Source organism: Monodon monoceros, unplaced genomic scaffold, assembly GCF_005190385.1.
Source record: "Monodon monoceros isolate NGI ecotype Baffin Bay Population unplaced genomic scaffold, NGI_Narwhal_1 Super_Scaffold_18, whole genome shotgun sequence".
In the NCBI taxonomy this organism is placed as follows: Eukaryota; Metazoa; Chordata; class Mammalia; order Artiodactyla; family Monodontidae; genus Monodon; species Monodon monoceros.
The window spans coordinates 114154355-114180182 of NW_021703774.1; the positions used below are offsets into that span (position 1 = coordinate 114154355).

General features: G+C 33.3%; 1 protein-coding gene across 1 annotated transcript in view; it reads left to right on the plus strand.

The window, feature by feature from the left end:
- PIGK (phosphatidylinositol glycan anchor biosynthesis class K) overlaps nucleotides 1-25828 on the plus strand; it is a 135803-nt gene that overhangs the window by 96200 nt on the left and 13775 nt on the right. Inside the window, exon 10 of the mRNA XM_029229157.1 lies at nucleotides 1376-1460. Coding sequence (XP_029084990.1) covers nucleotides 1376-1460 — 85 coding nt within the window. The remainder of the gene's footprint in view (nucleotides 1-1375; nucleotides 1461-25828) is intronic.

The window sequence follows — 25828 nt, forward strand, 5'->3', positions numbered from 1 at the left end:
TATCACCTTTTAATACTGAAATTGTACCCATTAAACAGTAATTCCCCTTTCTCCCCTCCTTTACCCCTGGAAACCACTGTTCTACTTTCTGTCTATATAAAACAATGTTTTAAGACAGTTTTTTCCATCATTAGTGAGAGTCTTCAAAGTTCCCCCAAATTAATTATTTTTATGCTAATCTGCAAAGTATGCACAAACTTTTACCTAGCTAAGAGGTTTCTTATACTCTTATATACAAAATTTTGTCCTTATTTGTATATCTGCCTTTTTACTGGGAGAGATTCCAGATTTCTCATTATCAGATTTCTTAACTACAGCCCTGGAGACTTATACTAGTCTTGTTTTATTATTTTTCAAGATAATTCAATGTTTCAATTTTTAAATTTGATTTTAAGTTGATAAGGTGATGTGTAGTTTACAGGAATAAAAGGTAAGTGAAAGTTTAAATGTGTTTCGGTCTTATTGTTTTGTAATCTAATGAATCTAATGTTTATTTGCTATTTTGAAAAGGGTCAATACTTTTTTCAGAATATTTTTTCTAATTCTCTTCATTTGGGGAGATTTTATTTTTTGTTCCTACTCTGCACTTTACTGTTTTATACCCTGTTATGTATGTGTTGTATCAACTCTGCATCTCATTGTAAATATAGATATTAAAGAAAATATTTTCCATGTAGAATCACCTCCCAGAATAATTGTTGTCTTTGCTTTATTCATACATTCATTCAGCAAACATTTATTGAGTATAATATGGTAAACATTGGATATACAAAGAAGAATAAGACATAATTTTTGTCTTCAAGGAGGTAAAAAATGTACCTAGATGCATCTAAATAAATTATTATATTTGAAAGAAGAGTAAAGAAAGAAGGAGTTGTGGTTGGTCCAAACAGGAAACACAGTGGAGAAACTCAGAATCATGGAGATGCCAAGCCCATGGGCAGGTGACCACTAGTTGGAATGGCTGAAACTGTTGACTTGGACGTACAGAAGGAGTTGCTGGAGATGAGGCTTGAATGGTTGGAGCCAGGTTTTGAAGACCTTTATTTAAATACTATGATAAAAAGCATATGCAGTGAACATGGAGTTCTTAAACATTTTTAAGTCTCAGAGTGAAAAACAGGATCTGAGACTATTAGGTGATGTTAGCTACTCTTATTAAATAGTAATTAAATGCAATCTGAATGTATTCATGGTTATGTCATTTAAAAATTGTCATTAGGTGTTTTTTCATAGATTACTGACAAATACTGCTTAATTCAGAATCTCATATTGATATATATTTTTAATATATTTCATATTTGGCATATTTAAACATTTGGCATATTTAAAAATAATATTTACCTTGGCTTTGTGTTTCTTAATTTTTTTCCAGCTATAAGAAAGACCTGATGGATGAGGAACTAATGGAACCTCTGAAATATGCTGAACAACTTCCTGTAGCTCAGATAATACACCAGGTTTGCTTTCCATTTTGTTCTTTTGAAAGAAACAATAATTTTAAATCTCTGAAAAGTAATTGCTTTTGTTAGGTTTTTCAGAATCAGTGTGCTATAGCTGAAAGGCATTCCAGGCCACCTAGCCCTATTTAGACTCCACCTATTACAGTTGGAAATCTCATTCAAAGCACAATATTAAAAGGCTACTTGCTGTGTAACAGTAGAATTCTTGCTTATATAAAATACAGGGTAGAATCAGAATTATCTTTTGCGCATTACTTAACAACAAGTGTTAATTTCAGAGAACGCTCATTTGCACCATTGTATATGGTACTTGTTAGTTACAAAGAAAAAGTTGAAAAAATATCATTTGGTATAATTTTTTTGAGTAGCTAAAATGAAAAAGCAGTCTCTCCCTACTTCCTCTGCCCCACCCCATTATCAACTCTTGTAAAGTATAATTCTAAATGTCATGTGGGTAATTTTTTCATTTCCAATTTTAATGACTCTATCATCCCTTTTACATAACTGTAATCTTAAAGAAGGCAGTGTGGTAAGTTTTTAAACTTAGATTTGGTACCGTAATTTTGACAGCATATAAAGTCTGCCCTGCTGGACTAGAATCGAAGAATTTTAAAAGTGATCTGTTGGTGAGAGTTATGGCCTTTAGACTTACCAGGTTTTTCGGAGGCTATAGATTATGGGAAATATTAAAAGCCCTTAAATGTCAGAATTTTCATGAATGTTAATTATTATTATGAGTTTTTCCTTATGTCTTTGCCAATCAAAATAATTTTTATTTAGCAGATATGGATTGATTAGAAGTTCCAGGTTGAGTTTATTAAAAGAAACAGGCTTTTACTTTAAAATGTTGGCTATATAGTTCTTTTCATTGACATTAACATTGAATATTAAAATTCTATGAGAAATTACCAAAAATGGTAAGAAATTTGCCCCTTTTGGTAGCCTATCTGTGGTTGGTAATCAGGTCCAGTTATATGTCAGGAATTCCCTGGTGTTGTCAGAGCTTAAATGACCTAACAGCCTGCAAATGTCACATTTAAAATTCTGTCTTCATGCCTGACTCTCAGCATGAATGAATTAAACAACAGAGTAGGCAGCAAGTCAGTCTGTTCTTAATAGTCAGAGTGAGCAATGAAACAGTTTGTGGTTTGTTCAGAATAGGTAAATAGAATCTGCCCAGAACAGTTCACCTAGAATAAAATCTGAAATAGGAAACAAGAGTTAACCTTTAAGATGGTTGACCAGATGAAATGTCAGTCATATTTTTACAGCTTGAATGAACCAATAAACTATAGTTTATGTAAGAGCTGCGTTTTGCTATTATATACTATATAAATTCAAAGATGAAAATCTTTGACCCTGGTGAAAATTTTTATGATGATATTCTTGGCATTATAAGAAGCTATATTAATTTTAACACTGAATTATTAAACATTATAATGAAATTTTTGTAGTAACTGAATTTATAAAATTTTAATTTTAAGATACATGATAGGAATTTATTTTCTTTTTATTGAATAAAATTAATTTTGTTCTCAGGAGGTAATCAGGAAAGATCATTGTTAAACCAGACTCTTATAATCTGTTCCTCTTGTTATATCCCTTTATTGACAGTACTACAACTTTGGAACTGTTACCATTGTCTGTCCAAGTGATGTTTAAGAAACATATGAGTTATGTTGCTAGAAGTTTACTTATAAGTGGATTATTTGAAAGTGGTCTTTCCCCTAAGAGAATAGTACTAATACATGTAATAATTAGGTTCAGCCAATCCCACAAAACTTTTAAACATGTAATATATTTAAATTATAGCATTATTGTGGTATATATCTAAGCTCCACCTATAATAATAGTATGTTTTTATACTATAGCTATTTTTTCTTCTAATCTTGAATCATGCTTTACCTATGCCTGTTTTGGAGCATGTGTCATTTTTATTTGAAATAATGTTATTTATTCACATGTCTTATAGATATCTTATATTTGATTGTCTTTCTGGATGTCCTTGATTTCTTGATATTCTTTTCAGCATCTAGCCTTGTGCCATGTATGTATATATCTGAATGGATGGATATGTATATTTAATGGTATAGTGAGAGCCAGATTATCTCTTTTCCCTACTACCCAGCCATCAGAAGCTGGGGCCTCTCACTGGTGGTACAGTTTAGGAGCTGAAGGAGAGAAGGAACAGGGTCAGGGGCTGTAACATGAGGAGCAACTTGAGAAATAGCAGAGAGAGAGGAATGTATCTCAGTCATTTGAGTAATTAATTTCTTGTGTATGTTACTTAAACCGCATTTTACAGTGAGGAGGTAGGCAAGATTTCAGTATTACCATTTCATATTGCCAAATTAGTTACCTCTTTTTAGGGGTCCTAGCAACATGATTGCACATCTAGGAAACCCAAGACACTCAAGTTACAAACAGTAGAATTAATAAGAGAATCTGGTGAGATAGCCAGATATAAGATGAATAAAACTGGTAGCTTCTCTATATATGCAATAACTACACAGGATGGAAATGGGAAAAATGTTCTTTTTTTAAAAAAATAAATTTATTTATTTATTTATGGCTGCATTGGGTCTTTGTTGCTGTGCACGGGCTTTCTCTAGTTGTGGTGAGCGGGGGCTATTCTTAATTGTGGTGTGCTGGCTTCTCATTGCGGTGGCTTCTCTTGTTGAGGAGCACGGGCTCTAGGCGCGCGGGCTTCAGTAGTTGTGGCATGCAGACTTAGTAGTTGTGGCTCGCGGGCTGTAGAGCGCAGGCTCAGTAGTTGTTGTGCAGGGGCTTAGGTGCTCTGCGGCATGTGGGATCTTCCCGGACCAGGGCTTGAACCCGTGTTCCCTGCATTGGCAGGCCGATTCTTAACCACTGCGCCACCAAGGGAGTCCCAAGATGGGAAAAATTTTCTTTCACAATGAAAGGAACTATAAAATACTTAGGAGTAAATTTATCAAGTAAACCATAGCCCCTGTAGTGTAAGAATTGTGGAAACATACCGTGTTTCATAAGCAGAAAGTTATACCAAATATTTGATGGGGCAGGGAACTTAATATCATAAAAGTATCATTTCTCCCAAATTAGCAGTTCTAATTAGAATAGAAGCAAGTTTTTTTTTTAATGTTAGAAAACAAAAATGACCACATAGTTCATGTGGAAGAACAAATATCTAGTAATAGCCAAAGAAGGTATATAAAAAGAGAGAAAACACAGCCACTAGAATTATATAGTTATGTATGGACAAAGGAATAGACAAATGGATTAATGGAATACAATGAAAGGGTGGATTTCAAACTTTATTTATTATAATTGACAATAAGAAATACATTTTACATACATAATGACCCTTGATATATGTGTTTGTATGTGTATGTTAAAAATCAGAAATAAAAGTATTATGAAACATTAGCCCTTATTACATATGATACACACTATTTTCTTTTTCTATTTTTTAAATGGCAAATAAAACATACTAAATTGATTTCAAAAGCAACAAATATTCCTGATCCGTGGCTTGACAAACACTAGAACAGAGAATCCAGAGAAAAAAATTTATTGTTTGATCATTAGATATATGATTAAGATGATTTGTATTTCAGTAAGAAAACAGTTACACTTCTATTTCATACTATGTAATACAAAGTAAATTTTGTGTAAAGACTTAAAGTAAAATAAATAAATAAAATATTTAGAAGAAAGTTTAGGCAACTGCATTTTTAATCTAGGAGTAGGGAAGAATTTCTTAAAGAACACACAAATGCGGAAGATATGTTCAGCACCATAAAAATTCAATATTTTATATAACACAAGATACCACAATGTTAAAAGACTAATGTTAGAATCAAGACAAAATGTTTACAAAGAAGCAGTAGTAAATTGGTTAATATCTAAAATATACACAGAATTCTTAGAAGTTTATAAAAAACAACTCAGAAAAAAAAAGAGATGAAAAACAGTTTAGAAAAAAAAAAAACAGATGAAAAGCAGTTCAGAAAAAAAAAAAACAGAGAGATGAAAAGCAGTTCAGAAAAGAGCAAACTTAAATGGCCAATGAATGAAAAGAAAGCCTAAAACTCAGTAAGGAAGTGCACATTACCAATTCAGTAAAATTATTATATGCCCTTCAAATTGGCAGAAATTAAAATCACACTTTGGAAAACAGTTTGGCAGTTCCTCAAAAGGTTAAACATAGATTTACCATGTGACCCATTGATTCCAACCTAAGTATATAAAAACATGCATCCACATAGAAACTTGTACATGAATGATCATCACAACATTATTCATAATAGCCAATAATTGGAAACAACACAAGTGTCCATCAACTAATGGATGAATAAAATATAGTACATCCATACAGTGGACCATTATTCAGTGATAAAAGGGAATGAAGTACCGATACATACTACAACATGGTGAACCTTGAAAACAAACAGTGTGTTAAGTTAAAGTCTGTCATAAAAGACCACACATTGTATGGTTCAATTCGTGTGAAATGTCCAGAATAGGCAAATCTACAGAGACAGAAAGTAGATTAGTGATTGTCTAAGACTAGGATGAGGTGGGGGAATGAGGAATGACTTCTAAATGGGTATAGGGTTTCTTTTTTTTGAGTGATAAAAATGTTCTAAACTTGGTGGTGATCATTGTGTAGCTCTGTGAATATACTAAAACGATTGAACTGTACACTTTAAAAGGGTGAATTTCATAGTGTATGAATTATATTTCAATCAAAATGCTTTAAAAATTAAAATCACCCATTTCTGGCAGAGATGCTAGGAGAAAGATACTTGTATACCTTGTTGGTAGATATCTGAATTATTCCTACCTTTTTAAAAGGCCATCTTGCAACATCTACTCACATTTAATATATATACCCTTCAACCCAATGGTTCCACTTGTGAGAATATAGCCCATAGTGTTAATATATGAATAAAAGTACTAACATATAAGAATCTCAGTGCAATGATAATTTATAGCAGCATTACTTGTGGCCACAGCAAATTGGAAATGGTGTGAATGCCCCTCAACACAGTTGATATATAGTGCGTACGATTTTCAGAAGCCACAAATCAGTAGAGCAAATACATGTTTTTCCATATTTTCTTATAATTGCACTTTTTTTTTTAATCAACTAACCTCTTATCCCTCCTCCTCTTTCTGCCTAATGGTAGAAAATGTAGTCACTTACACCTAGTATTTTCTCCCTCTTCCACTCCTTCCTGGGATGATGGAATCACAGCTTAGGTAGTAGGGGGTAGTTGACATGGCTTCATGGCACTGAGAGATTCATGGTGTTCCTCCACTGAGATATACTGTAATATTGTATAGTTTTGGATTGGCATCTACCTCTTCTGATAATTGCTGAGCTGGCCATGTGCACGGCACATCTGTTAATATTTTACACACCATCTCTTCACATAGTTGCATAGCTCTAGTAATGTTGGAGGAAGAGAACAGAGTACGCAATGAGAAAGGCCAGCTTCTCATTTGCTGTCATTCCTTCTCTATCCACTTCCTCTATTCTCTGTCCTCTTCTGTCTTCTGACTTTCTCACTTTTCTTTCTTGTCCCTTTCCCCCATTTTCCTCTATTTTGTTCTCATAAGCTAAAGTTATATGAATTCTTCCCCCATGTTGGTGAGTGTTGTTAGTATTTTCATTGGAAAGTGAATTAAGTACAGTGTCTGATACATAGTACACACTGGATAAATATGGAGACCTTTGTTGAGTTTAGGCTCTGGCATGCTGACAGAAAAGAGAGTTAAGAGTTCTCTAAAGGTCACAAAGAGCTTGTGGCAGACCTGTTTATGATACTCAGGTTCCTTTCATAGCCAACAGTGGTGGCGTTTATTAAACATCTCGGAGGAGGTGTGCAGATCGTAGGGTTCATTATACTAACAATTCAGGCAACCTAGTGGTCTTGCAGCAACACAGCAAAAGCATAAACTGCATGGAAAGGCATAACTTGCAGCTACTGTTGAAGGGAGCATCACTTCACATGAAAGTACAACTATTCCTTTTAAGGATTCATCAAGTTAGGACGTAGAATATTACTGGGAAGGCAGGTACAGAACTATCTTACTGAGACAGGTACAGAGAGAAGTGTATTATTTTCCCATATAAGTAATTTTACGTTTACTTCAGACATGTTAATTTTAAAATTAAGCCACTTTAAAAAAATAGCTTAAATTTACTCTTAAGATTTGAAATATGTGACTATACTGTGGTCTTTTGTGGTAAGTTGGTAGTTTTTCTTCTTTGTGAAAAGAATTGCATGCAGATGGGTCAGAAAACTTTTCCCTTTTTTTAAATTAGTAGGCTCATTTTACTTTAATTTGTAAACATAAAAAGTTGATAAGCACCATGTAGAGTTTATTGAATTATAAATGGTGACAACTAGGGATTTAAAAAAATAACCAGACACAAGTCTTTTAAAAAAAGAAATTAGTATGTAGTTAAGAGTAGTATATTAGTCTCAAATACAGATGTTACTTAAACTTCCTTTTTAAAAAATTAAAATATTTTAGAAATGTACTGAAAAATGAAAAGGTCAGTAATGAATGTATAATTTATCATAACAGTTTTCCTTTAGTGTCGTCTAGTTAAGCATGTGTTTTATTTTTTAAACTTTTGTGTCAAGAATCAATTTTAGTTAGCTCTGGCAGATATTAAAATGTTTAGGCTTGTACTGTTTAGATATACAAAGTGCCACTGATACAAAAATGTAGGTAAGTCTTATGTGCAGAATAGATAGTACAAATCACCTAGCTAGCCTAGAAACCCCGGTATGTATATGGATTATATAAATGATAAAGATCACATCACAGATCAGTGAGAAATTAAAGGATTATTCAGTAAATAATGCTGGGACAACTAATTAAGTATTTGCAGGGGGCAGGGAAGACTTGATTCTTGCTTTATAACATGTGGAAAAAAGTAAATTCTAATTGGATTATAGATCAATGCAAAAAATGGAAAATATCAAAACTATACATTGGTAAATATTTGTTGGAAAGGAATTTCTAAGCATGAAAATAATGGCAAAAACTTCAAGGAAAATTGATATATTTTACTTTGTACAAATGTAAAACTTACGTACATCAAAAGAAAAAGGCAAATATCAAAGTGGAAAACTATTTTCCTCACAGAATTAACATCTTTACATATAAAGAGCTTTTACAAAGAGATAAGGAAAAAACTTAACTCTTCAATGGAAAAGGAGCAAAGAACATATACAGACATGCCTCAAAAGTTGAAATAAAGATGGCTAATAAACTGATGAAAACATGTTAATATTCATTAATGATTTAAGAATTATTCATTTTAACCATAAAGTACCATTTTAAAAAATCTCTTAGATTAACAAAGATATGAAAAGTATTAATACTCACTAACAACAAAACACATACACTGCTGGAGAGGAGTGTAAATTAGTACAAAGTGAGGACAGTGTGGTAATTTGTACCAAAATTTGTAAATATGTTTATGAACTATTTAGACATGACTGATTGAATACACATTTATTCTCCTTCCTGAAAAGCCCTACTAAAGTGACAGTAAAGACATAAAAATATATAAATCCCATAAGACAAAGAAAATGGAAGAGGAGAGAATAGCAGAAAAATTGGAAGAAGAAATTGGAAGAAAAATGGAAGAAGAAAAATAGTTGAAAAATTGGAAGAAGAAAAATAGTTGAACAAATGGTAGCCAACTTGGCAGAGTGGACAAGCTGCACCCTAACTTCCATCATGGGGGAGATCTGTAAGAACAAGCCATTTGTACTGCAGAACCTTGGGAAAGCAGGCACCAGGCACCTCAAAGGTTGCGTGCAAAGAGAACTCCCAGTGTCCTTCTCCTGTTTAGTTCTCAAAACACTGGCATCCAGGCTTATATTCTATCAGGCAGAAGATTGGAGAATTCCTCCCTGAGGATACTAGTCCAATAGAAAAATATTGTGCATTTTGACATTTGCAGGACCCCAGTTTAATAGCCAAGTCCCAGTCTGTTCACCCCACTGGTAAGCCCAGTGGTTGATAAGTGCTGTTAATACATAAAGATCTTATGATCAGTGTTTTATTTCCTACTCTTAACTATGAAGATACAACCAAGGATCATTAAACTTTTGGGGAGTGTCTTCATTATGAAAGACAAAGCTCAAAATAAGCAAATGGAAAAAGTGAGGTTCTCCCCGCCCTTTTCCCCTAAACTAACACATTTAGTTAGACTGACCAAGATTATAGAAGAAAAAAATTAACAAACTCAAGAATGAAGAGGGGGCATCATTAGAACCCTTTCAGAAATCAAAAGGATTATAAGTAAAGGTTATGAAGACCTTTATCCAACAAATTAGACAACTTAGGTGAAATGGACAAATTCCTAGAAACATTCAAATGTTAAAACTGATTCAAAAAGAAATAGAAAAGCTAAATAGACTTTTATCAAGTTAAGCAATTGAATTTGTAAATTAAAATTTTACCACAAAGAAGGGTCTGGCCTCTGATGGCATCACTGGAGAATTCTATCAAACATTTAAGTAAAAAATGATACAGAGTCTCAGAAAATTGAGGAGGAGAAAACACTTCCCAACTTATTTTATGAGGTTAGTATACCCTGATATCAAAGACATCACGAGAGAAGAAAACCACAGATCAACATCCCTCGCGAACATAGGCACAAAACCATAACAGTGTTGGCAACAGGAACAAGAGACAACTTGTATATGATCAAATATCTAGTCTGTGGCAAAGCCAAGATTTGAACCTGAGCATTTTAGCACTGGAGGCTTTGCTCTTATATACTGGACTGTACTGTGCTATGAAAGCAGCAAAGATATGGTGTGAACTCTGTAAGTATGAACTGAATTTAAACCTCCAATGTGTCTGTCTGTTCTTGGTCCTGATGATTATTGTGCTCATTTGTGAAATTAAACTTATCTTACTATCTCAGCCTGTTCCTATATTAAACAAGCGTAAATATGCATGATTTAAACATCTTGATTAGAGATTTTTTAGTAGATGCGTTCCTGGGATTTAAGATATGTGAGAGATTCATTCTGGGTATCAACATCATGAAACAATTTTATCTTCTTTATTAATTCAAGACCCTTTACTAAGGCAAAGGCTAGGTGTAAACAAAGGCACAAACCGGTGTATGCTTTAAAAAACTTTAACGTACTCAAGTGAATATTTTGTCTTGACAGAGATATATTATCCACTTTTTCCCCACTGTGTTCTTATCCAAATTCCATGCTTTTCCTGGATCCCCCAGTTTCAGTTATATGGCTTCTTACAAATCCTTTAATATTTTAATAAGATTAGTAGATTGTAAAATCTATATTTTTTAATGCACCTCTGCAGGGTACATGGTGATGATATAGTGTAACCTATTCTCTTTCATTCACACAAGCTGCCCAAAAGATTACTATAGAGCTATGTGTCCATTAAAGATTCAGTTTACTGGAAAGAAGTACTGGAGTGTGTCCCATCAGGCCTTGGCTTATAACATGGAAGGTTATCTTGCAAAATTTTGTTTCATCTATGCTTTGTTTTTCCTTTTTAATCCTAGAGGTAATTTTTTTTTTTCTAGTACAACCAGTCCATATAGTTCCTGGTATGTCCATTGTTTTGCTTTAGGGTACTCTTGGCATTTGAATGGGACCATTTTTTCATTGTACAAGACTGGTCTGTGCATCACAGGATTTTTGGCATCCCTGGTCCTTCCAAACACTGGTTGCCATTAGTACTCCTCACTCATTCATTGTGATACCATACCAAACAATGCACTCACCTTTTCTGAATTCCTCCCCTCCCATGGAGGGCAGTACTACCTCAGGTTGAGTACCACGGCAGGTATTACTTGCAGTGTTTGCCTATAGAACCTTTTATCTGTATGGTCCAGTCTCTTAATCTTATAATGTAATATTTAAAAATATGTATAATTGAGAACCTCTTCTCACTTTTCTACATTCTGAGATGTTTTCTTGGATGCTGCAATTCTAGCTTCTGTCATTGTGACATGGATTTGGACAATTTTTCAGTTCTTCTGTCCTCGTTTGTGATAGTTCTTCATCTTATTTTACTCTAGCTATTTTGGCATTTTTATGTTTTTCTATTCTAGTAATGCCTACCTAAACTTTACTAAAGGTTGACTGAAATGTCTATCAAGTAGAAAATTTCTGACACTTTCTTTTTAAAAATGTGCCTATTGAATTATCAATACCTGGAAACTCATCAAAAGGCTGAATCCATAGTACTCTCCCTGCCTAGGGACTGACAAAGATTGCTTTAAATTCTTATAGAGCTTTCTCTAATTGTAGACTTTAAAACTGAAGTCTAGTGAAAAATAACATACTGCGTTTTTATTTTCATTCAAATTATAAGGCAAGTAATGAAAATTAAACTATTTGAAGGTCATGTGCTACTCCTTTAATATCAACTGGGATATAATTTTAGATTCATATAAATTAATCTCAGCTTTCATATTATGACAGTCACTTCCAAAAATGTCACTTTTCGAGGAATAAATGAAACTGTAAAGCTATTTGAAAATAGTGATCAATATTTCAATACTGATATTTCATCAACTTTATGTAAGTTTGAAAACTTCTGTCCATCTATAAATTTGTCATCATAGTTTCTGATATATTAAATTTCTATATTAGAAATGAAAAGTTTGCGCCTCATTAGTCATTAAGTATTCCAGAATAAAAACAAACAGATACTAGTTTTCACCAAGTTTGTAAAGATTTTAAAAATGAGAATAGTTGATGTCGGTGAAGGGGCAGTGAGGTGAGCATGCTCATAAGTTGCTGATGGGAATGTAAGTTAATACAGCCTTTAGGAAAAGTAGTTTGTTAGTGTGTTTGTGTTTATAGCTAATAATAGTAATTCCACCTCTAGGATTTTATTCAGAAGAAGGAATTAGGATAGGACAGAAAGATTTATGTTTAAATCTGTTATGTTCTATTAGCATTTCTTAGGACACAGCATAATGTAATAGGGTGGACTGGGATTGAATCCAGGCTTCACCATTTAATAACTGTCTGGTCTTGGGAAAGCCTCTTAATCTTTCTTTTGCAAATTATACATTGGAAATATGATGATGATGATAATGATGATGACAATGACAACAGTAGCAACAGTGAAGACATTGACAGATTCATCTGGGTTAAATACTGCTGAATAAATCTAATTAGGTCCCTTACCAATTTTCCATAGCAGATGTTCCAAATATTTGCTATAGTCTTTATGCCTCTGCCTCACTTCCATCCCCTTTCATGTTCAGCTTATGACCTAGCCTCCCAAGTCTTGAGGAAATTAGGTGAAAACACCTTCAGTATACCTTCCCCATACCTTCAAACTTATTTGTATCGTCATGAGTCTTTATCTTTTTTGTTCATCTCAAAGGAAGAAGTGTGTGAATTGTATCAGAGATAACCTTACTTACCCTATTAGGAACGTCGTTCCATCAGTTATGCCTTTCTCTCGTCTTTACACTCTCCACTGCTGACTTAGATGTTTTTAGTCCTTAAAAAAGTCTTCCTCAATCCTGCTATAACTGAGCTCAACAATGGAGAAACAAACAGCCCATATTAAAAATGAGCAAAGGGCTTGAATAGACATCAGTCAATAGGGAAATGCAAATCAGAACCACAATGAGATAACTTCTTCATACCCATTAGGATGACTATTATCAAAAAAACAGAAAATGACAAGTGCTGGAGAGGATGTGGAGAAATTGGAACCCTTGTGAACTGCTAGTGGAAATGTAAAATGGTATAGCCACCATGGAAAACAGTGTGGTGGTTCCTCAAAAAATTAAAACAGTTACCAATTCCATTTCTGAGTACACAGCCCAAAGAATTAAAAGCAGGGATTTGAACAGATATTTGTAACCCATTGTCTATAGCAGCATTGTTCATAATAGCCAAAAGGTAGAAACAACCCAAATGTCCATTGACAAATAAGTGGATAAATAAAATGTGGCATATACGTACAATGAGATATTATTTAGCCTTAAAAAGGAAGGAAATTCTGAAACATGCTGAACCTTGAAGATTTTATACTAAGTGAAATAAACTAGACACAAAAGTACAAATATTGTATGATTCCACTTATATGAGGTACCAGGAATAGTCAAATTCACAGACACAGGAAGTAGAACAGTGATTTCCAGGAGCTGAGGGAGGAGGGACCTGGAGAGTTATTGTTTAATGGGTATAGTTTTAGTTTGGGAAAATGAAAATGTTCTGGAGATAGATGGTGGTGATGGTTGCACAATGTGAGTTTACTTAAAGCCACTGAACTGTACACCTAAAAATGGTTAAAATGGTAAATTTTATGTATATTTTACCACAATAAAAAAAGTAAACTAACTCTCTTCATTTCTTCACTCCCATTTTTTTCCTCAATCTACTTTATTCTAGTTTGTACTCCAGCAAATGCTCTGTATCTGTTCTTGCAAAATGTACTAAAATGTCCTAATTTTCACATCATCTTAATTTTTTACTTATTTGTGATATTTAGCTCTCTGAAACCTTTTTACTTTGCTCTTAGACCATCACTGTATACTGGTTTTCCTTCAATCTTTCTGATCAATTCCTTTGAAAATCTTTTGCTTTTATCTTCCTAGACCTATCTCTAGGATTTTGTGTCTTTTACAAATTCTTACTGGACAGGCACTCCCTACTGTTCAATCTACCATGATGTTTTTCAAATATTACTTACATGTAAGTAACCCCCAAATATCTTCATCTCCTTTGAGTTACAGAACAATATTTTATTGCCTATAAGATAGCTCAACCTGGATCTCCAACACATTGTCTAAAACAGAATTCACCCCTTTCCTAAATGGTTCTTCTATTATGTTTTATACCTTAATGCCACTGTATCTTCAGTAATACTAGCTCAGAATCTTGGGCTTTTTTTTTTCTCTGTCTCTCCTCCCTCCATCTCTCCGTTCTTCTCTCCCTCCTTCTCTCCTTCCCTCTCTCCTTCCCTTCTCCTTCCTCTCACAATATTCATATATAATTAGTTTTTAGTTTCTGTTTAATCTGTCCCTTAAAGGTATCTCAAATCCATCTACTCCTTTCCATATTTTGGGGGCACCTGCAAACAAGTATAAAACATCCTATTTCACAGTTAATCATAATCACCATCATCAGAAAATAATTATTACCATTGAAAAAGTTATCGTTCCCATTTTATGCATAGATGAACTGGGGTTCAAAATGGTTTAAGTAACTTGCCTAAGATCTTCCATCTTGTAAGTGGCAAAGCCAGAATTTGGATATAGGTCTGTTTGACTTCAAAGCCCTTCCTCTTAACAATATATAGTTCCTCTTACCAACATTGTAAAGTTCTTATAAAGGAACTTTGTTTGCAGGAAATTTGATGAATGAGGTGTCAACAGATGTAATGCATGCTATGTTTAATTGCAACCATATTTTGGAAGAACTGAATGTCAACAGAGTTCGTTCAGTATTCAGCACCTGAGTATCGATTTATTTAGAAACTGGCCTAAAGAGAGTCACCCTCTTTACAGTTCTATTCCTGATTTCCTTCCCATCCCAGTTGTTCTTGGCTACCAAGTGAGGGCTTAAGACAAGGTAGAGACCTGAGGGGATGTGGGTTAAAAGCAGTAGGAGAATGTGCTTAAGATTAACTTTACTCATTTAAAATTGTACCTGTAGTTGACTCACTTGAATCAAGAGAAAAGTTTCTTCTATGTAGTCACCTAATCTGAGGATCTATATTTAGTTCAGAGAGTTCAGCAACATTAAGGATTTTTATAGACTTTTGTGAACTATCCTGTTAATGTAACAACCATTTATAACATGATTTTCAAAAGATCTTCCATAAAACTGATGATAAAATATAATCAGTTATAATATAATTCATATCCTGTTTGCCTGTATAATTCTTTATCTCTTCACCACTGAAGGCAGCTTGATAGATGATAGTGGTTTGTCCAAAGTTGTAAGAAAATGAGTGTCAGAGAGCCTGAATGATCTCTAATTTGTGTGAGTGGACCTTGAATACTTGAGAATTAGCTACATACAACTAAAATAAACAATCAGCAATTAAATCAGCTAGACAAATACACATTTCTTTCACAAGTCAAAGTAATTTAGAGTTCATCACATTTAGGAAGCGAACATCCCTAATGAATATTAGTCATTTGACCCTTTGTATTGCTTTGAATATTAAGATCTTGGTAGTAATTAACCTTATTCCCTTTGCATTACAGCTTTATCATCTTAGTTACTAAGACAGAAGGCTTTCAGAAGAGTTTTTGGTTCTTTATAGAAAATAAAATTTTTTTCTTTTTCTTTTAAAACATTTTGTATAAATAGTAAAGTCTTGTTGCATATATTTTATAATGGATTTTTATTTTATTAACAGACCATGATATAATAGCAGTTCTAAATTGGATTTTTGTCATTTAAAATTCATTTGTAATTTTGTAAATGTGCCAGATATAAAGAATGTCTTCATTTTCTGTATTCCATTATATCAAAATGAATCACATAGCTTCTGGTGTATTCTTAGATTTTTCTAAGTTTGTCTTAACAACGTGTAGACCATAGTATTAGGGGCATAAGTGTGCTTTGATGGTAGATTGTTGTTGTTTTGTATAAATGTTGGCTTTCTGGGTGTTGAGGCAAAAAGTACTGGAAGTGAGGAGATGGGCCGTTTTCCACCTTCAAGAAATGGAAAAGTGATGTGCTCCTTGGCTAGTTCCCTACTTTTCCGATAGAAATCTGTACATAGGAAGAAAAGGTACATTATACAGTGAAGAAAATAGAACCAGATCACTCATGCCCAATGTATCCTGTGCTTCTAGTAGGAAGGTTTTTAATTTACAGTAGAATAAGGTAAATGAACATTTTAGTTAAAGAAAAAAGTGAGGGAAATATGTTGTTGCTTTTATTAACAGGCAGTTATGTGCCTATCCTGATAAACTTGACAGCAGTTCAACTCAAGGATCCACCGAAAGCAGTACTAGAAGTACCATGGCAAAAGGAGAAAATGAAACACAAGAGAATCTGTATACCCATTAGGATGACTATTATCAAAAAAATTCAGAAACTGGCTGTTTGGATATAGACATAAAAATACAGTGCCCTTCAGCTTAATGCTGTGTACTTGGCAAGTAGTTAGATACTGACTAGCAACAGATAGAAATAGTGTAACTAGGAGTTATTTAATCTGTCATCTAAATTGACCTGAAATCACCTGAATGTGCTTTCCGATAAGGGTTGAGATTATCATTCACTTTAAAACTGATGTATTCGGGCATCCCTGGTGGTGCAGTGGTTGAGGGTCCGCCTGCCGATGCAGAGGACACGGGTTCGTGCCCCGGTCCGGGAAGATCCCACATGTAGCGGAGCGGCTGGGCCCGTGAGCCATGGCCGCTGAGCCTGCGTGTCCGGAGCCTGTGCTCCACAACGGGAGAGGCCACAACGGTGAGAGGCCTGCGTACCGCCAGAAAAAAAAACAAAAAACAAAAAACTGATATATTCATGGCAAAAAAGTCATATTTTATATTAAAGGAATCAATATCTTTAGTTACACATTTGTAACATTCAAGATTAACTTTCATTTCATAGTACTAATCATGTTTGGTGGGTAATTAGTGTAGTATATTTCAATTATAATTTCTGATAACATTTACATAAGCACAGGTTTCTTTCAAAGATTATTTTTACTTTGGTTTACATTCAGATGTAGTTACCAGTGCCTGATCAAGGTATTCAGTTGTTTGATTTTGTTTGTGTTTCTTTTTTTATTTACCAGTTCTATCTCCAAGGTTATTAATACCTTGTGAAAACAGAATAATATCCATTTTACCTAATATTGGTTAACTAAGAGATTTCTAGTTTAAAATGTGCCAATAGACGTTTAACTTTGTAGAATAAACATGTTTACTTTTAGATAGTGTTATTAAATCTATAACATTGCTAGAGTGAGATGTAATAATTATAAATGGATATGTTAGGCACTAATTATATATTTTGTTCTGCTAAATAGCTATATCTGTTATACCTAAAAGTGTTAAAGTTTGTGATAGAGTAGATTCAACTGACATTTTAACAATTAATTTTTAAGAGTTTCAGACTTACTTTACTTCTTTCCTGGTACATGTCGGCTGTTTCTCCCAAAAATAAAATAGTAATTGTAACAACTATAAACCTTAGCCTGCTGTCTTCAACTAGTATAGAAGTAGAAAAGGACTGTTTCAGAACACTATCATTTATTAAGCCATTTAGAGGGCCTTTATCCATGGGAAAGATCATTACAAGTAGAGTATGGGAATAATAATTATAAGATTTCTTTTTGTTTGTGAATATGTCAAGCATTTTTATAATGACTACCATGGCTAAAAGTGACTGTTTTTGTTAAAAATACTTTGTCAAACTTTAGATAATTTATTGTAAAAGAAATTTAGTTTAAAATCTTTTTAGGTATAAGCTGATGATGTTCAAAAAATTAATTTGACTGAAATTAACTAATTTCTCTGAATAATGTCCATTTAAACACAAAGATAAGCTTCCTGATTTGTTCTTCAGACTATATATTTCAAAAGAGAAGGTGCCAATGAACACTTAAAAGCACTGTAATGATTCTTTTGGGAGACCCACATTACAGACGTTATAAAAATTCTGCCTAAAAATATGGAGTTGGAATTTACCTTTTCCTTAAACAGGAAAATAACAAAAGCCCATTATAGTAATTTTCAATTTTTTTCCTCAACTATTTACCCATTTAGAAATAGTTGTACAGCTGGAGGCAAGCATTATTCATTGTTGGTGTATTAGTGGGGGTTTTGTCTTTGTTTTTTTTGTTTTTTAGGTACAGAATAAAATGTAATTTAAATGTACTTTTTGTGATAATTAAGTTGTTGACATTTTTCATATCAGAGTGAGAAACTTTTCCTCATGGTTTGAAATCATAAAGTAATGTAAGAGTGTGCTGATTTCTCACTGCTTTCTTAGAATCATGTATGTTATCTCAATGTTAGAAAATCTTCTAGACTTTTAAAAATCTATCCAATCCTTGCATCTCTTAGATGGCACCTCACCAAAATGTTGTCCACTCAATCATGGAAAAGTCCTCTCATGCTCCTCAGAGCAACCTGTTCTTTCTTTGAACTGCCTGTTGGAAATTTTTCTTAAATCTAATTGGAAACAGTCTCATACTTTCCACTCCTTCATTTTAGTTCTAGCACTAAAGGCTACATAAAACAAGTCTGGTCCTGGATGCATCTGCCAACCATCATCAAATATTTGAAAGGTTATTACTTTTCTCCTCACTTTCCAAGATTCTGTCTTCAGGAAGACATTGCGGTGTAGTGGAAAGACCATGGTATTTCGAATGAGTCAGGACTAGGTTCAAACCAAGGTTGGCTAATTAATAGTTTTGTTACCTTGGGCGATTTACTTACCTCTTTTACTCTAGCTCTTATCTGAAAGATGGGGTTAATACTTTCAATGAAGAATTGTTACAAGATAGTGTATATAGAACACCTGGCACATTCTTGACACTGAACAAATGTTGGTTCTTGACAAATGTTGACTCTCTTCTTCCTCTCCCCTTGCCACCTTCCCTCATCCATATTTAAGAGAACGTATTTAAGAGCATAATTTTTTATTGAGGCAGAGAATACATTAAAATAAAGAAACAATAGGATTCACTTAGTTACTCACTGACTAATGGGGAGGAGAGAATAGGTCAAAACTACACCTTTCCCTGTATCCATTAAGTTTGGTTGAATAAACAAGCTGGTGAAACGGGGTATACATGTAGAAAAATTCATTTAATAAGAACACAACTAGATGTTATACATAAATAATCAGAAATTTTTGGAGTGTGCACGTTTCATTCTTTTTCTGTAAAAGATACAAATGGCAAGCAAACAAAGCAGTAAAAGGAATCTATGCACAAAATACACAGTTTCTTGTATATATCATATTTCTATATACAGTTTAAATTCATATTCATACTTGTAGCCATGGGATTTAAATGTGCTTAACTCTTGAGTTTCCCATGTAATATGTTTCTGAAGCACTAGTTCTACAGTATGTTAGTAGTTAATAGGTTAAAAAGAGGGTTTCATGGTATAAGTTAGTGAAATGCTTAAATAAAAATTACATGTTTCTTTACTCTGGGACTTGAAATCATCTTTAATAAACTGATATGTGTTGTGAGGATATCAGAGATTTGAAACACCATTTTATCCTCTTTTGAGGACATGCTTTATTCTTATGATTTATTTTATCAATGTAAATAATATAAAAGCACAGACTGAAGAAAATCACTATACAGTTAGAGGATGAAAAATCTTCCTTCTGCTCTCTTAGGTTCTGTGGCTGGGCTTGAGAATTAAACTGACATAAGACAGATTAACAGGAGAAAAACAGAAATTTTATTTAATATTTTTATGTACATATGGGAGTCTTCATAAAGAAAGTGAAGACCCAAAGAAGCAGGTAGGACTGAGAGCTTATATACTTTAATAAAGAAGCAATAAATTTGTGGGAAAGTGATGAGACAGAGGGACTTGGGCTAGGGAGGCAGTAAATTGTGGGAAAGTGATTAAGAAAATATATGGGGGAAACTAATGGAAGATAAGGGTTATTTTAGTAGGTTGGTTTGTATAGATTCATTTTGGTGTTGACTCCCAGTCTCCAGTAATGAGAATGTTCTTCCCTTCCTGGTACAGAGAGGGTACCTTTCTCATAGGAAATTTTATGACCTGCTTTTTGGTAGAAAGGTGGAGGTCAGAGAGCTCTTCCTGCACCTCCTGTTTCTCAAGTGCCTTCAGTTCAAAATAATATGCCAGAATGGCATAGCTTGGGGTAGCATGTTCTGAACCCATTCAACAGCAATTCTTTAGAGCATGGATTGGCAAACCATGGCTCATGGGTCAAATCAACCCACCACCTGTTTTTGTAAATAAAGTTTTATTGGGACATAGCCAAGCCCATTCATTTGCATATTGTCTACAGTTAATATTGTACTTTGAGGCAGAGTTGAGGAGGCAGAGTTGAATACTTAGAAGAAAGATTCTGTGGCCTGCAAAGCCTAAAATATTGATATTTACTCTCTGGCCCTCTATAGAGAAATGAAAAAAGATTACTGCTCTAAAACCTTGAAATGCTTTCTCAGAAACATGCATATTTAGAAACATGACTAATTTATAAAACTACTGCATGTACCTTAATTTTATTTAAGAAGTAAGGATTTATCTACTTTTCTGTATAAACATAAATGAAATGATTTTTCATGACCTACAAATGTAAGTACAAAGGAACCTATGTTAATATACATTACTACTTTTACAAGTAAGAATAACCATATTTACAAGCCCCTTAGCTCAAATGGCTTGTACATAGTAGGCATTGAGGAAATATTTGTTGAATTTATTATTGACAATAAATCTAGAAAAATATAAGACAAAAAATATAGTACAAAGGGATTCTTCTAGCTTTAAAATAAAAGATCATTTCTGAATTTTGAAATATCTGTCAACCTATTAGGAAAATATGTTTTACTTACATTTTTCATGTGTAGAGAATAGATATATACACATTAAAAGTGCAGAGAATGATGAGATAGTATCTTTAAATCTGTAAATGTTAGTATGCACTTAAATATCCCTTGCTACATGAATTACAAAAAAAGGGTAAATCCTAGTACTTTTTAACGTAACCATTTATATGTAGAAATATAAATTAGAGCATATGTGTGTGGAAGTATTTCTTGCTTTAAATGATCAAATTTGCAATGGTTACAAAGACATCTCAAACTGCAGGCATGTACCAGTGTAAAGTGGAGACTGATATATTTAAAGATGCATTCCATGTGTGCTGTATCTGCTACTTGACCATGAATAGCTAGGAGGGCAGTACTCAGGAGAGCCAGCATTTCTGGGCATGTGCCTTGTACCCATTTAGTCTCTTGTTGATATACCAACCTTTCTTCCCCAGTTCTACCCCTAAATCCTAACACCAACTGTCTCCAATATGTGCTCTATAGCTCATTAGTCTTGTGCTTATTTTAATTGCCCCATAATATCCGTGAGGTTAAAGGAGTTGCCTGGAGGAGAAGTCTGGACCCATTCCCAGAGGAATTGTGCAGTTTAGTAGCATTTTTGTAATGGTTAAGAGCACTGACTTTGAAATCAGACTAAACCATGTTTCAGTCCTAGCGAAACCACTTACTAAAGCTTCTAGCTTGTGACTAGTCAGGTTACTCAATCAGTTTTCTCATGTTTGAAATAAGATAATGATAATTATGTCACAGTGCCATTGTAAGGATTAAGTTAGATAATATATATGGAGGTCTTACAAAGGAGTAAGCACTTTGTACAGCACTCCATAAATGATAATCATGATTATGGGTAGTGGTGGTAGTTTTGTAACAATTGTTAACTTTCCTTATCCGTAAAACAGGGTAATAATATTATCTACCTTAAAGGCAATGCATTGACACATTTAAAATTCTTAAAATAATGCATGGCATATGATAAACATTTAAAAAGTGTTAACCATTATCATCTGCAGTCTCTGCTTGACTCTTGGGTTCTTCCCTCAGGCATTCTTATCAGTACAGATCTCTTGTTTTACAGGCTGAGTGGAAATCCCTTTCCTCTTTCTATATTCTCTCCTTTCCAAATCAGTTAGAGATGTGGAAATTTTTATAGACCCTACAGAAATATGTGTCCTTTTAACTCTGGCTTAAAATTGGATAATATGGTAATTTGTATCTTACAAGGTATAACTTGTCAAATTTATTGCCATAAAGTTCTTTTTATATCCTCTTATTACCTTTCGAATGTCTGTGTAATCTATAGTGATATTCCCTCTTTCATTATTCTCTGTTTTTTTCTTTTAATCAGTTTTGTCAGAAGTTTATCAATTTTATTGAACTTTCAAAGAAGCAGTTTTGGGTTGTTGATATTTTTCTCTTTTTTGTTTTGTTTTATCTTTTATTGAATTTCACTTTTTCATTTTCTTTTTTTAATTTTCTTTTTTCTGCTTACTTGGGTTTCATTTGCTCTTCTTTTTCAGATTTCTTCAGGTGGAATCTTAGATTACTGATTTTAGAAATTTCTTCTTAGAAATTTTAGAAATTTATTCTTTTCTAATATAAGCACACAAAGCTATACATATCTCTGTAAGCATGTTTTATGGACATCCCCCACATTTTGAAGTGTACGAATATCGCCTGCCATTTTGGCTGCCCACCATCAAGCCCTCAGCCTCTGCAGCCACCCCTGACAGTGCACCCTGAGGGGAACTCAGGACAGAGAAAAACAGGGTACTGGCGCTAGATAGTTAAGGTGCATATCAAAGGAATAATTTCAGTAAGCCCAGACTCTTGCATCTTTCCATACATAGAAAAGTGCTAAATTCATTAACTTGAGATGTCTGGTTTTTTGAATATAACTAGCAGTAAGTAATCTTTTGATGTTGGACTCCTGAGTTTGTTTCTTTTTCTTTTTTTTTTCCAAAACTGCTATATATCCTGATACATTTTGGCTCCTACCCTGCCTCTTCGGAGCAGTCCCTCTGAGCTCTCTGAGAGGCTGTATCCCAGGCTTAAGTCCTTAGTAAGTCTGCTGAATAAAACGTAATATTCAGTTTTTAGGCTTTGCATTCTTTTCAGTTGACAAGTATATTTTCATTTTCATTTTTATTCAGTTCAAAATATTTTTTAATATCCCTTGTGATTTCTTCTTGGGTTATTCAGAAATGTATTGTTTAATTTCCAAGTACTTGAGGATTTTTCCAATTTATCTTTTCTGTTACTGATTTCTAGTTGAATTTCCACTGTGTGGAGTACTCTGTGTGATTTCAACCCTTTTAAATTTATTGAGACATGTGTTATAGACCAGAAATTGGTCTATCATGGTGAATGTTCCATGTGTGCTTATAGAGCATGTGTATTCTATTGTCATTGGGTGGAGTGAAATAAATATATCAATTACATCAAATTTGTTGATAATGTTCAAATTTTCTATATTCTTACTGATTTTTTTACTTATTAATTCTGAGATTGTGCTGAAATATACAATTATAATTTTTCCTTTCAGTTCTTTCAGTTTTTGATATGTGTATTTGAAGCTTTAAGTACATACACATTTAGAATTGGTATGTCTTTTTGATGAATCAATCCCTTTATTTATATGAGAAGTTCCTTTTTATCCCTATAATATTCAATGGTCTAAAGTCTACTTTGTTCTGACATTAATATGGCCTGCCCAGGTTTCTTTTTCCATGGTATTTCTTTTTCCATTTGGATGCTTTTAACTTATCTGTTTTGAATTTAAAGTAGTTTCTTATAGGTAGAATATCATTGAGTTTTATGTTTTTATTCAACTTGACAATCTTTGCCTTTTAATTGGCATGTTAAGGTCTTTTCACTTAACGTAATTATCAGTATTTAAATTGGATTTAAATCTGGTTGGATTTAGATCTACTATATTGCTGTTTGTTTTATACTTGCTCCATCTGTTTTCAATTCCTTTTCTTTTTCTGTTTTCTATTATTTTGTATGATCCCATTTTAACTCCACTTTTGGTTTATTAAGTGAATCCACTTTGTTGTTGTTACTCTAGGATTTATAATATGTATCTTTAATTTAATACAGTCTACTTTAAATAATATTATTCTGTGTATAACATAAGAACTTTATAATGATATTTTCTCAATTCCTCCCTTCCATCCTTTGTACTGTAGTTGTTATACGTTTTGTTCCTACATATTTATGAACCCCACAATACATTATTATCATTTTTGCTTTAAGCAGTCAATTATCTTTTAAGGAAATTTTAAAATGAGGAAAATGTTTTTATATTTGTTTACCAGTTTACCATTTCGATCTCTCCTCTCTCATTTGTGGAAGTCTGTATTTCCGTCTGGTATAATTTTCATTCTGCCTGAAGAACTTCTCTTAACATTTCTTGTATTATAGGTCTGCTATAGGTATACCTTGTAGTATAGGTATTTGGTATACTACCTTGTAGTATAAGTCTGCTGCAGTATACATCTGTTGAATTCTCAAAGCTTTTGTTTTACTGGAAGTTTATTTCATGTTCATCCTTGAAAGATTTTTTCACTTGTCAGATTTTCCCTAGAATTCTAGATTAACAGTTGTTTTCTTTCTGTACTTTAAAGATGTCTTTCCATTGTCTTCTGGTCTCCATGGTTGCTGACAGCACATCTTCAATCATTCTTACCTTTGTTGCTCTGTAGCAGGGGTCAATACACTTTTTCTTAAAGGACCAGATAGTAAATAGTTTAGGTTTGTGGGTCATCTGGTCTTCTTTACAACTACTGAACTTTGGTGTAGTGTGAAAGCAGCAATAGACAATATGTAAATGAATGAGTGTGGCTGTGTTCTCATAAAACTTTATTTGTAAAATCATGTGACTGGCTCATCTGCTGTAGTTTGTTGAACTCTGCTCTGTAAGAACAAATCTCTTTTTATCTGACCTCTTTTAAGGTGTTCTCTCTATCACTGTTTTTCAGCGTTTTGATTATGATGTTCCTTTGTGTGGCTTTCTCTATGTTTCTTATGTTGGTGTTGAGCTTTGTGGATTTGGTGGTATATAGGTTTTTTGTTTGTTTGTTTGTTTTTACCAACATACACAATGATTTTATACACATCCATGGATAGTACTAACATTTATAACCATTCACATACACATGTATGTTTGGTTTATAGTTTTTATGAAATCTGGAAAAAATTTCACTCATGTTACATATTTTTGATAATGTTCAAATTTTCTATATTCTTCCTGAATTTTTTTAAAATCAGCCCCTCACTGATTTTTTTTACTTATTAATTCTGAGAATGTGATCTTGCTTAATATTATGCCCTCAATAGGCATATCTTAGGCTCTGTTTATTCTTTTCTCTTTCTGTCCTTCATTTTGAGTACTTCTACTGCTATCTTAATAGTTCTCTGTTAATTCTTCTGTAGTGTCTAATCTACTGTTAATTTCATCCAGTTTATCTTTCATTTTATATATATTTTTCATCTCTAGAAATCCTATAATGGGTCTTATTTAAATATTCTATTTCTCTCCTCATATGTTCATGTTTTCCTTTACATCCCATTTATAATAGCTGTCCTAAGATCCCTGTCTACTAAATCCATCATCTTTTTCATTTATGTGTCTATTTCAATTGATTAATTTTTCTCCTGGCTTTGGCTGATATTTTCCTCCTTCCTATGTCTTTTTAAAAAATTGGATGCTAGCTATTTTAATTTTTTGTTGTTGTTGGCTGTTGCATTTTGGATTTTTGTTTTATTCATGTAGCGAGTGTTGGATTTTGTTCTAGGATCAGTTTGAT